Below are 12,213 nucleotides of genomic sequence, written 5' to 3' on the forward strand. Positions count from 1 at the left end.
CTCCACCCCTGATTCCTTGGCCACCAGCTGTGTCCTTGGGCTGGTGGTCAGGTGAGCAGTACTGTGGCCTTGTCTTGAAGGAACCACAACTGCCTTCCTGGACGTCCCCTCTCCTTTGCATTCAGCTCCGTCCCCTCCACCCTTGCTACGCGGGTGTCACCTAAATCTGGATCCCTAGCACTGCTGTTCCAGATGGGCTGATGCTCCCGGGCCATGCTGAGCGTGTCCAGACCCACCCGCTTCTCTCATCTCCAGCCTCCCCTCCACCCTGCCACCGCCGTTCCTCGCCTGGGTGGTTGCAGTAGCACGGGCATGTGTTCTTTGGGTCCAATGTCATGGTTTTCCCCAGGGAGATCCTTTCCAAAGCAAAATGACCAGATCCCTCTGCTCACAGTTTTGCAGGGGAGGATGAAAGACCAGAAAGCTGTCCCAGAGAGGACACAGAGGAGACCTGGCAACTGATGCCATGTGGGAGGCTAGAGTGGACATAAAGGGCTGCTAGAGGAGAAACGAGAGGCTCCCAATGAAGTTGTAGTTTAGTTAATAGTGTCACACCCCAGCGTTCATTAATTAACTAATCAACATTTTTTGGTACCAGGGATTGAACCCAGAAGCACTTAACCACTGAGCCACATCCTCAGCCCTTTTTTATATGTTTTTAGAGACAGGGTCTCGCTGAGTTGCTGAGGCTGGCTTTGAACTCACGATCCTCCTGCCTCAGCCTTCCAAACTGCTGGGATTACAGGGAGGCACCACTGCACCCGGTTCTTTTCTTTTTTGTGCTGGGGATGGAACCCAGGGCCTTGTACACGCTGGGTGAGTGCCCTACCTACCTCCCCAGCCCTCGCTGTGTTCATTTCTTAATTCAGATCACTGCACTGTGGCCATATTCGATGCCAATATCCAGGGAACCGGGGCAAACGGCATAATGCACCTCTCATACCATCCGGGCAACTCTCGAATAAATTTTTTTTTTGGGGGGTGCTGGGGATTGGGAACCCAGGGTCTTGTGCATGCAAGGCAAGCACTCTACCCACTGAGCTGTATCCCCAGCCAAATTTTTTTTTAATTTTATTTTTTAGTTTTAGGTGGGCACAATATATTTATTTTATTTTTCTGTGGTGCTGAGGATCGAACCCAGTGCCCGATGAATGCTAGCTGAGCGCTCTACCACTGAGCCACAACCCCAGGCCCTCGAATAAATTTAAGAGTATTTCAAAACAGGAAGTTAGAAAGAGAGAGAGAGAGAGAAGGGGTAGAGAGGGAGAGAAAGACACAGAGAGCAGGGCTTCCTACTGCATTTGAAATAAAATCCCCAATTTCCGCCGCCAGGCTGGCTCTGCCCCACCCCCCACGGCAGCTTCCGCACCTGCCTACCTTTGGGTTCCTGGAACACACCACAGACACCTCACCACCCCAGCTCTTGCTGCTGCCTCTGCCTGAAGCACGCCCCTCTTCACCTGGCTGGTTCCTTCAGGTGCCCCTGTCACCGGGAGCAGCCCTGAGTCGCCTCCTCACATGGTCTCGTTCACTTGGTCCCCGGCTCCCTCCCCAGCAAGCTCTCTTCAGGAAGGGCCTTGCCCTCGGGATGGGGCTTGGAAAAGCGCTCAGCACACAGTAGGTGCACAGTACACACTGTGCTGCCACCTCCAGCTCTAGCTGTGCTTGGGCCTGGGGTCCCTGTCCTTTGAGAGTGGGCACTGGCCGAGCTGCCCCTGCAGGGGGCCCAGCTCCTTCCCACCATCTGAAGCAGCCCTGGCCCTTCCAGGACCGCCCTCACTCCCACAGCCCTTAGTGATCACAATGGGGTAGGCGCCTGCGTGTCCGTCCTCCGCCAGGTGGGCTCTGTGTCACCTGCCCACCTGGTGAGCTCTGCAAACAGGCAAGAGCTCAGAGAGTGGAGGGCGGAGCCCTCAGCATCCCAGAGTTGGCCAAGTCCTGGGCCTTAGCCCCTGGCCTGCCATTTAGGAAGATGCCACCAGGTGGACAGTGGTGTCCACTTCTGATGAAGTTGGGCACAGAGCGAGGCTGCCCACCCATGTTGTAAGGTGGGGTTTTTTCTTTTTTTTTTTTTTTTTAGTATCAGGGATTGAACAGAGGGGCACTTAGCCACTGAGCCACATCCCCAGCCCTTTTTATTTTTATTTTGACACAGGGTCTTGCAAAGTTGCTTTGGGCCTTGCTAAATTGCTGAGGCTGGCCTTGAATTTGTGATCCTCCTGCCTCAGCCTTCCTAGTTCCTGGGATTACAGGTGTGCGCCACCACATCCGGCCTACAATCTGTTTAGGAGCAAGAAACCAGGGGCTCAGTGAAAACCCCCACCTGCCCTTCCAGGACCCCTGGCCCCCATGGGGCCAGGACTGCCCACTGGAGCTCAAATGCAGATGCTCTGGCCCCCTAACCTCAAATCCTGTCCCTGCTGAAGACAGAGACAAGGAGACACAGAGCAGTGGCGATCAAGCGAGGGCTCAAACTCTGGGATTCAGCATCCTGGGCACGTATTCTGGTGAGCACGGCCCCTGTGGGCTCGGCCTGATGACAGCCTCTCCCCTCTCTGGTAACAGTCATCCTCATTTCTCTCCTTTCCCCATATCGAAAGCCATGAGGTTCATCAGAAGCTGACCCTGGTCACCAGGTGGGCACATCCTCCATCCTGAGTCCCAGCGAGAACCCTTCCTGAGACTAGCCTCAGGTTAGAGAAGACTGGACCCTCCTTCTAAGGAAGCTGATGAGCTGGTGGGACACACCTAGCACAGCGGTGGCCATCATGCCAGGGTCAGGGGAGGGTCTATCTAAGGATGGAACCACCTCAGAAGAAAGCCGAGCAGAGACCAGTTTCCTGATGCTGCTGAACACCTGGATCCAGCCATGCCTGAAGTCACACCCCTGAGGCTTTTTATTTATGTGAGTCATTCCATTCATGTTCAACCAGTTTCTTTCCTTGCAACTTACGGATCCCAACCTGGTTATGAAATGATGTATTTAAATCAGGCAGCCTGCCCATCACGGTTGTCCCTAATTCCACAGAAACTTTACTATTATTAAGACTCAGGTCACCAAAGTAAGCCCTGCCCGTGGCCCATTTGCCAGTGAGGTGGCTATCTGGGGAACTCCAGGTCCTTACCATGTCCATGGTCACAGGGACTAGCCTGATAGAAGGACTCACCATCCTTTTTCTGGCCTGCAGTGTCTCCTCTTGTAGGGGACCTGGTGACCCTTCGGGCCCCTTCGGCTCTTTGCCCCTCCTGGGGCCTCTGCGGGATCATCGCAAGCAGGTCCCAGCTGGGGACTTCCGCCCACCTCTCAACAGTGTCGCAGTCCTACCAGGAAAAGGGAGGACAAAGCTGGATGGGGGGGGAGGTGGCCCTGGCCTGCAGTCCCAGCACAAGACGCCAAAGGAACTGACCTTGAAGGTGCCCACTGAGTGCCCTCACCGACCTCCCACCAACCCCCCACCAACCCCGGCCAGCAGGCAGCCAGAGAGCCCAGAGTCTGTCCAAACCCTCGCAGCCAGGAGATCTGGGTTCAGATCCCAGCCCTGTCACTTCCCCTCTGTGTGGCTCTAGTGGCCATGACCATCTCCAGGACAGAGGGAGGTGGAGCCCCAGCCCTGCACACAGCCCGGGCCACCTGGGGGGCACCGGCTGGGGTGTTAGGCTGAGCCTGTCACTCCCCGCCAGGTTCCTCTGAGGGAGGTTCTCATGACAGGCCAGCCTCCTCTGCCCCCTGACGGCCCCTCCACCGGAGAGCTTGAGAGGACTCCAGGCCTGCTCCCGCACCATTGGAGGGGCCCAGTCCCTGCCAGGACGATCCCTTCCCTGTCCTTGGAAACCAATGCCAAGAGTGGCCATGGGCTCAGCAGCTGTGACCAGGGCCCAGCCCCAGGCCTGCCCTGGACACAGCGCCCACATCCCAGCTCTCTGGGACTCGAGAGGCTTTGGCAGCCTGGGCGGGCGGGTGACTCACCTGAGCCTAGTCAACCACCTTCGTCCCCACCACCCCAGGCCCAGCGGCCGGGAGACCCTCCCAGTTCCTGCTGTGAGGCACCGGCTGGGCTCAGGGGGTAGATCCTCTCTTGTCCCCTCTGTCTCCAGCCCCCAGCTCACCACAGAGGATGACCTGCTGGTGTCATGGGTGGAACTGCCAGGGCTCCAGCTGGTGTCAGAGTTGGGGTCCTCGTAGCAGCTGCCACTCGGGGAGGGGGCCAGGCCCTCCAGATAGGGCACTGCCTCCAGCTCCTGGTGCCTGCTCCTGGGGGCAGCTTTGGGGTCCTCCTCAGGAAGCCCTGCTGTCAGGGACAGGCCCCTGGGACAGGAGACACTCGTGACTTTCCCCCCAAAAGTGATAGGGAGTTAGGGAGCACTCCTCCGCCCAGATGCACACGAGAACACACTCTACAGGGGCCGGGGATCTGCTGTCATTGCAGAACAGGGAGCCACACCAAGGGCCTCATGAGCTGTGCGACGACAGCCTCCCTTTGAAGTACAATGATTCCCATTTTATAGATGAAGGAAATGTGACTCAGAGAGGTCAAGATACTGGCCACGGTCACACAGCCAGAAAAGGACAGAGCTGGATTGTGAACCAGGACAATTGCCTGGGATCCAAACCCTTGTCACCAGAGCAGGAGTGGGGACTCTAGGCTCAGTAAGAATAAGACGATAGACTCATGCTGGACTAATGCGGGGAGGTGGGAGACTGTGGGGCAAGAGCTGCAGAGAAAAACCTTGCTTTAGAGAAGCCAGTCAGGGCAGCCACGGACCCAAGGAGGCATGTAGCTGACATCTTTCAAGATGGGGACACACAGATTGACCTACAGGCTGGTAATGAGTGATGACCCCAAAAGAGTTCTATAGTCAAGTTTGGGACAAAACACATGTCTCTGCCTCCCGCACCCAAACCCACCCCGTACCCACCATGCAGATGCATGCCTACAAACTAAAAGTCCTGCTGAGAAAGCATTCGACTTCCCCTATCCCAGGGTTTCTGAAATGTATTTGAAAGCCGGGCTTTTCTTTAAAATAACGTCTTGGGGTGAGAGATGTAACTCAGCAATACAGCGCTTCCTCAGCGAGGGCCGAGGACCATAAAAAATGAATGAATAAGTAAAAGTAAAGCCTACTGTGAGGAGCACATGTTTCCAAGCAAGGCCATTTGATTCTGCACGGTGAGTGTGTGGGTGTGTAGGTGTGTGTGCGCGTGCGTGCGCATGCACACACACTCGGTGCTGGGATGGAACCAGAACTTCACACGCGCTGGGCCAGCACCCTACCACTGAGATGCGCCCAGCCCTGACCTGTCCCTCTTATTTTACAAAGAAAGTGAGGCCCAGAGAGATGGACCAACTTGCCCGAGGTCCCACAGCCTCTGAGGGACAGACCAGAAGCTGGGACCCAGGTTTCTGGATCCTGAAGTCATGGCCTCCCCAGGTTCCATGACCCCATACGGGGAGTCCAGGGGAGTCCAGGTGAGCGCAGGCGTGGGTGGAGGGAATCGAGAGACTGGCGCAGTGCACAGCCAGGAGAGAGGGTGACAGCTGGTACCCCACTAAGCGCAGGCCTCCTCTGCATGGCCGCTACCCCCTGGAGAGAAGCTGAGCTAGGGAACTAGCGAGTGGGTAGCACCCTCAGGAAAGACAGCCAGGGCTGGGGACAGTAGGCTCAGAGACCCAGGACCCCAAAGGGACAGTCTGATCCGAGTTCTCCTGTGGGGCTGAGGCGCATGCCTCCTGCCTGCCTGTGCCCAGAGCATGGACTACCCACGTGACCCCCTTCAGCAGCATCAGGCAGACGCTGTCCCCGTGGAAAGCGCAGGAGGGGTAGGTGAGGCCACCCTACCCCAGGGAGCCCTTCCCTGGGTCCTTGGGCTCTACCCACCTCTTGGGCCCCTGGCCCACCGCAGACTGGCAATCGGAGGTGGAGGTGCTAAGCGGGTCCTCAGGGGCTGGCGGGCAGCGGGGCAGGTCGTAGTAGGGCGCCTCAATGCTGGAAGGGCTCCCCAGCTCCTGAGGCAGAGCAGGAGAGAGACGGGCTCAGTGCCTCCCGCACGGGGCCACGGGGCGGGTGGGTTTCAGCCATGTCCTCAGGGAGCGCCTGCTGCTGCATGAGGCTGCGCCTAGGGACCCGGCTGGGGCTGGCAGGGCCTGGGGTGTGTACACAGCGGGCCTAGGCTCAGGTGCCGAGTTCTAAGGTGTGTGTGTGGCGTGCGCACGTGTGCATGGGACTCTTGAAGGTGTGTGCGCGCACAGAGCGTTAGGGGCGTAGGGCGTGTGCTTGTGTGAGCGCACGCAGGTTCATTCAGGGGTGTTTCAGTGCGTGCGTGTCTGAGAAAGCAAAGTGACCCAAAAGGGCCTCTGGTGGCCAGAAGGCAGGTGCACGATGCCTGGCCTGGCGAACAGGGAGAGGTCTGTGGGGAGAAGAGCCGAGATGGGAAGCAGATCTCAGAGGAGAGAAGAGATTTGCCCTGCTCAGGGCCAGGCAGGGGCTCAGGACAGGAGGCTGGGGCCCCAGGTGTGGAGAAGGCCATGGCCCTCGTACTCCTCTCCCCTCCTGGCCTCAGCACGGCCACACCTGGGCCCTGGAGCTGGGCTCACCCAGGGGGAACGGCGGTGGCTCGTCTCCACCAGGGCCCCCCCAGTCCTCCGGCTGCCTGGAGTGGCAGGGCCTCCCCTGGTGGTGGGACACCCGGCCATGGCACCCGTGCCCCGCCTCCTCTCGGGTTACCTGGGCAGCGGCTCCTGTGGTAGCAGCAGAGGCTGGCGGCTGTCAGCACCCTCGTCCCCGGGGGGCTCCAGCTCGGGCCCCCGCACTGCCGCCCTCCTGGCCCGACTCTGGGCCGTGGCGGCAGCAGCAGAGGCAGCGGAAACCTTAGAGGGGCCGGCCGGGAGCAGGGGCCCCTCATTACTGTTTCATGAGCCAGGGCCCAGCCAAGAACAATGGGGCACATGAGACCCAGGAACCCGATCCCCGCGGCTCACCTGAGAGCCAGGGCGGGTGGGAGCCTGGGTGGGGCTCCCTGGGGACCCTGGGACTGGAGTCCAGGGCCGAAGCTGCGGCCTGATCAGTGCCCCAGGTGGGCACAGGCTTTCCTGGACCCAGGAAAGTCACCCCCAGCAGGGCCTGGGAGTGCTGAGGTGTCGGCTGCGACTCCAGCCAGAGGAGGCCGAGGGGATCAGTTTCACCCCCTGCCCCGCAGCCAGATTCTGATCTGATCAGCGCTTGGCAGCAGGAGGTGTCAGATCCACAGCCGGGCCCGGCGCCTTGGCCACCCAGGGGACAGCGCAGCAGGAAAAAGAGGGAGTGGCTTGCTGGACACTACCAAGGGTCCTGGCTCAGCAGCACCTCCAGTCTGGCATGGCACCTGCTCCCACTTTCACCCCAACTGCCACCCACTGCCCACTCACTGCCCACTCCCCAGGCCGGCAGGCAGTCCCCACTCTGACTACTGTCTGGGGGTCAGCGCGGGCTTCAGTCTGAGACCTGCGTCCTGTCTGGGCTCCTTCACTGCCCAGCCAATGGCCTCACCAGGGCCTTGTCTCTGTAGTGCAGGCAGAGGGAGGCATGCCCAGGATCATGGCCATGATCTGCCCTCTCTGTGCCTCAGTTATGTCATGCAGAACTGGCCTGAGCCACGTCCTAGGGGCTGCCAGGAGAATTAAATGAGTTAATATCTGTAAAGGGCTCATCTGCCCTTTCCCATCGTAAGTATAATAACAACGAAAGAGCATTAAATAAACTGTAGACGCAGGCAATTGTCAGAGTAATGCTAAATGCAATCAAGACTCTGTGGAAGGGCAGGACCCGACCACCCAGCCACCCACCTTCCACTGCCTGCCGCCCCGCACCTGGCTGTGACCTGGACAAGGTCATGTGACCCCTCCCCTGGCTCCCAGCCTCTGGGAGACTCAGCTGTGAATAGAGAGGGACAGGAATCCAGAGCCAGGGGCCTGTGGGAGCTGGATTCCAAGGACTCCTTGTTGACCAGTTGGTCAGCAGTTGGTCATTCTTGGTGATGATGGGGACACCCTGGGACATGGCCATTGACACCTATTCTAGAGTGGCTGAAGATGTCAGAGTGGACCTGGCCCTGCGTCTCTGTGCCCACTGTGAGTAGAAGTCTGGCAGGAAACTTCAGTCCCTCAGACTGGAGGCGCTTTCTAACAGAGGCTTTTCCGTTTCACATGTTTGAAATCTCAGGGGCCATGAGGTTTGTTTGTATTTTGTTTTGTTTGGTGCTGGGGATGGAATCCAGGGCCTTGCACATGCTAGGCAAGAGCATCCCCAGTTCTTTGTATTTTTATTTCTTCATTTTGAAACAGGGTCTTGCTAACTTACCAAGACCGGCCTTGATCCTCCTGCCTGGGTCTCCCGGGTAGCTGGGATCCCAGGCATAGTCATTTTAAGGGGTCAGTTTTTCCTTTTACATCTGCTACACAAGAATTCTGTCCTCCATTGAGCTGGGTCCCACGGCCGGGCTCAGCCCTGGGAGGCTCAGGGGAGTTTCACACCTTGGGGTCTCGTCATTAGAGCAACTGGAAACTAAAGGATTTGGTACCAGTACCCTTCTCTGGTCATGAAACCCACTGTACCTGTATGGGCTGCGTGTCTCTGTCCTCCGGGATTCTCCGCCTCCTGTTACCTGGGGCTAAAAGCTGATTCAGTGGCCAGAGCTTGTCTAGAAACAGCTGTGTCCTGGCCCTGGGGGCCTCTCCTCTTCCCACCCCATACTCTGCCCAAGACTTTTGCTGGAGCCAGACCCCAACGATGGGCACGGCTCCATCTCCTGCTGCGGTCTGACGCTAAGTGCAGCCCTGGTCCTCTGCAGCCTCCCGTCTCCACCGTGCCTGCAAGTGCCCCACTCACCAGGCCCCAGCAGCTCCACGCGGACCTCCACCCCAAGTAGCTGCCCACAGAAATAACGAGGGGTCAGCCAGGGCTTCTCTCTCCCCCACACCCAGATTATCAGCTAGTTCTCCAGTGCGTCCTCTGTCACCACCCCAAAGCCCCGTCCTCTCTGGCACAAATGGGTACTCGCACATTTTCCTCACTGGTCCCTGATTCACTCCTGCCTCTCAGCACTTCATTCTCTGCCCAGAAATCACAGTGACTCTGAAAAATGCAAATCGAATAACATTCATTGTCACTTTTTTATTTAAATTCCTCAGTGAATCCCATGACTGTCTGAACAAAATCCAAAAATCCTCAGCTTGTCCACAAAGCCACATGAGGCCCCACCTGGTGAGACACAGGCTCCGCCCGTTTTCCATCCAGCTTCATCCTGTAGCTTCAGTGTCCCTCCCTCTCACCACTCTCCAGTCCACCAATGTGCCTCCTCCTTTCTGCCTCAGGGCCTTTGCACATGCAGTAGTACTACTGTCTTCCTCTGCACTTCCCCAACTTCGATGGCTAATTCCTGCAAGCCTACCCCTAGCAGCCAAGTGTCACCAGGGAAACCTTCCCCATGCGCCATCATTTACCCTCTGCCACTTGCTATTACTTATGGCACTTATCACAACCATGACTAAATAATCACGTGCAGAATTTCTGACTCTCCATTTCCCTGACTATCAGCTACACAAAGCAGGAATATGACTGTCTTACTTATCACTATGTCCCAGTATCCAGCACCATGGCAGGCACATTTTACGCACTTATTCAATATGAATAAATACGTGAGTATTTGCTGAGAATAGGTGAGGTTGATGCTGGAACTCACACCTGTCTGAATCCACACTGGCGTCTCCCCACCCACTGGGAGGAGGTCACTAGCATGGGAGACGGACTTACAACACTTTTGTGCATCTGTTGTCCTCAGGGACAAGGTGGCAGCTGTAGCTGGAGGTATGGAGACTGGTGTAAAGGAGCCTCCAAGCTTACCTCTCTGGTCAGGAAGGGGGTAAAGAAGAAACTGCAGGTACTGAATGGGCATAAGTACTGGCAGCGATCCAGAGTGAGGAGCCTGCTGCCCCCACGGACCCAGGAGGACAGTAAAGCCAGAGAACGTAAAGGGCCCAAGGCCACACAGCCGTTAAATGGTAACCCCAGGACTGCGCCTGCAGCCTGCTGGCTCCCAAACCGAAGAGTACCCTCCACCGCGGCCGCTTTCAGATCTCAACCCCTGCAAGAAGCTCGCTGCCAGGCTCAGGAGGAGCCTCAGCCCCACAGGGAATGACGACGTCAGAGGGGGTCAAGGCTGGAAGGGCCTCTGGAGATCCAGGAGCCCCACGCCTCCCGGGGTGTGTGTGCCAGGCGCTCTGGGATTACCGTACAGGGGCTTGGCATCGGACACACCAACCGCACAGTAAGAAAACCAAGACTCTTTCGCTCTCACAGCAGCTTCAGGAAGAAAGTCTTTGGCAGGTTCTGGAGTAGTTTTAACACCCAATATCTGCTAACCTGCCTTCTTTTTTGGGGGAGGGTACCGGGGATTGAACTCAGGGGCACTCGACTACTGAGCCACGTCCCCAGCCCTATGTTGTATTTTATTTAGAGACAGGGGCTCACTGAGTTGCTTAGTGCCTTGCCATTGCTGAGACTGGCTTTGAACCCACAATCCTCCTCTCAGCCTCCAGAGTCACTGGGATTACAGGTGTGTGCCACACATCGGGTTAGGCCCTGGTCTTAATTTCTTATTTGTGGTGGTGGTGTAAAGTTTTGTCTCATATAAGTGAAAAAAAGATGTTGCTTTTGGGGTTGGGGTGCAGCTCAGAGGTAGAGCTTGCACAGGGCCCTAGGTTTAATCCCCATTATCCCCCCACAAAAGATTTTAATCTAAGGAACAATAAGTAATAGATTAGATGAAGCTATGGTAAAAATCAAAAACTGGAGGAAAATGACTAAAGATTTTAAAACATCGACATGGTTCAGCCACCTCATTGTATCAACAGGTAAACTGAGGTGCTGGCCAGAAGGAAGCATTTGGGTTCAACTTCAAGTTCATGGCCCAGCCATTGTGATTCCCCCATCCCAAACCACCCCAGCCACCCAGGAAAGCCAGCTCACCTGGTGTCTTGCTCCATGGGCCTCCTCAGGGTGGAGGCAGTTTTGACAGCAGCTCTGGGTAAGCATATTGGCCTTGAAGGGTTCACAGGAGACCTTCTCAGCCTCATGCTCCATAATGGGTGAGCCAGGCCAGGGCAGCTCCTGTGAGCCACTGGCTGACCTTCTAGAAGGGGCCTGGGGAGAAAGGGGGAGTAGTTCAAGGACCAGATGACTGACTAGCCATCCACTCAGACCCTAGCCCCAGTGTCTCCAGGCCAGACGAGGACCAAGGATCCATGGCTATCCATCCACTCATGTTCATTTATTCACTCAGTAAACACTCCTCAATCCCTAAGCACCCAGGCACACTGCCAAGTATTTGACATGTGAATTTTCAGCCCTCACTACAGTGTTGTTCAAAGTGTGTTCCAAGGACCCTACGTTACACAATCCTGGTCTGCTCATAAAGAAATACAGATTTCCAGCTGCTAAAGAGGCCAAGGCAGGAGGCTTGCTTGAATCCAGGAGTTCAGGATCAGACTGAGCAACATAGAAAGACCCCTGCCTCTTAAAAAAATGCAGATTCCCTATTCCTTCTCCTGATTCACTCAGTCAGAATCTCCAGGAGGTGAGGCCTGGGGGTATGTCATTTAAACAATTCCCGTGGGAGATTCCAGCAAGCACCCCCAAATTTGAATACCTTTTTTTAATAGCAATCCTGGCATTGCAGTTCAAATTCATGCTAATTTCAGATCGGACAACTAGAGCTCAGAGAGGTTCCCTGACAGGCAAGGTGATGTGGCTGAGCGGAATTCAAATCCAGGTCAGTGTGCGCCCACTCTCTTGGAGGTGGAAGCGAGGGGCCCTAGGGTCACACTGACAGCTTACACAGTTCACTTGGGAAACACAAGGAGAGGCAAAAGGCTACCCAGGTATTTTTAGGGTTGAGGACTAAGTCTTAAACAAAAGTAAACAGCCTAAGATTACACAGCAAGTTTGTGACAGAGCTTAACGGGAAAGAAACCCTGATGCTTTGACCTGAGCCCAGGGCTCCAATGTTCAGCCTCTGGAAACAAAGCTGGGTCAGGAGAGGGATTGGAAGAAGCCCTCCCCTCCGGTAAGGAGACCAGGACGGCAGGGGCGACATCTGACTCCAAACACACAAACACCTTAAGGCTCCCCCTGCCACCCCATACTTACCGGACCTGGTGACTTTCCTCCAAAGCTCCCAAG

At 56.3% G+C, this 12,213-nt stretch overlaps 1 protein-coding gene across 1 annotated transcript in view; it reads right to left on the reverse strand.

Moving 5' to 3' along the window:
* Positions 1 to 11,082, reverse strand: part of Triobp (TRIO and F-actin binding protein) — a 50,769-nt gene extending 39,687 nt beyond the window's left edge. The window contains exons 1-4 of the mRNA XM_071609499.1: positions 11,002 to 11,082; positions 5,878 to 6,005; positions 4,108 to 4,306; positions 3,168 to 3,321 (exon numbers count right to left, since the gene is read on the reverse strand). Coding sequence (XP_071465600.1) covers positions 3,168 to 3,321; positions 4,108 to 4,306; positions 5,878 to 6,005; positions 11,002 to 11,067 — 547 coding nt within the window. The 5' untranslated portion in view covers positions 11,068 to 11,082. The remainder of the gene's footprint in view (positions 1 to 3,167; positions 3,322 to 4,107; positions 4,307 to 5,877; positions 6,006 to 11,001) is intronic.
* Positions 11,083 to 12,213: the final 1,131 nt, after the last annotated feature.

The sequence above is a fragment of the Marmota flaviventris genome, chromosome 3 (assembly GCF_047511675.1).
Source record: "Marmota flaviventris isolate mMarFla1 chromosome 3, mMarFla1.hap1, whole genome shotgun sequence".
Lineage (NCBI taxonomy): Eukaryota > Metazoa > Chordata > Mammalia > Rodentia > Sciuridae > Marmota > Marmota flaviventris.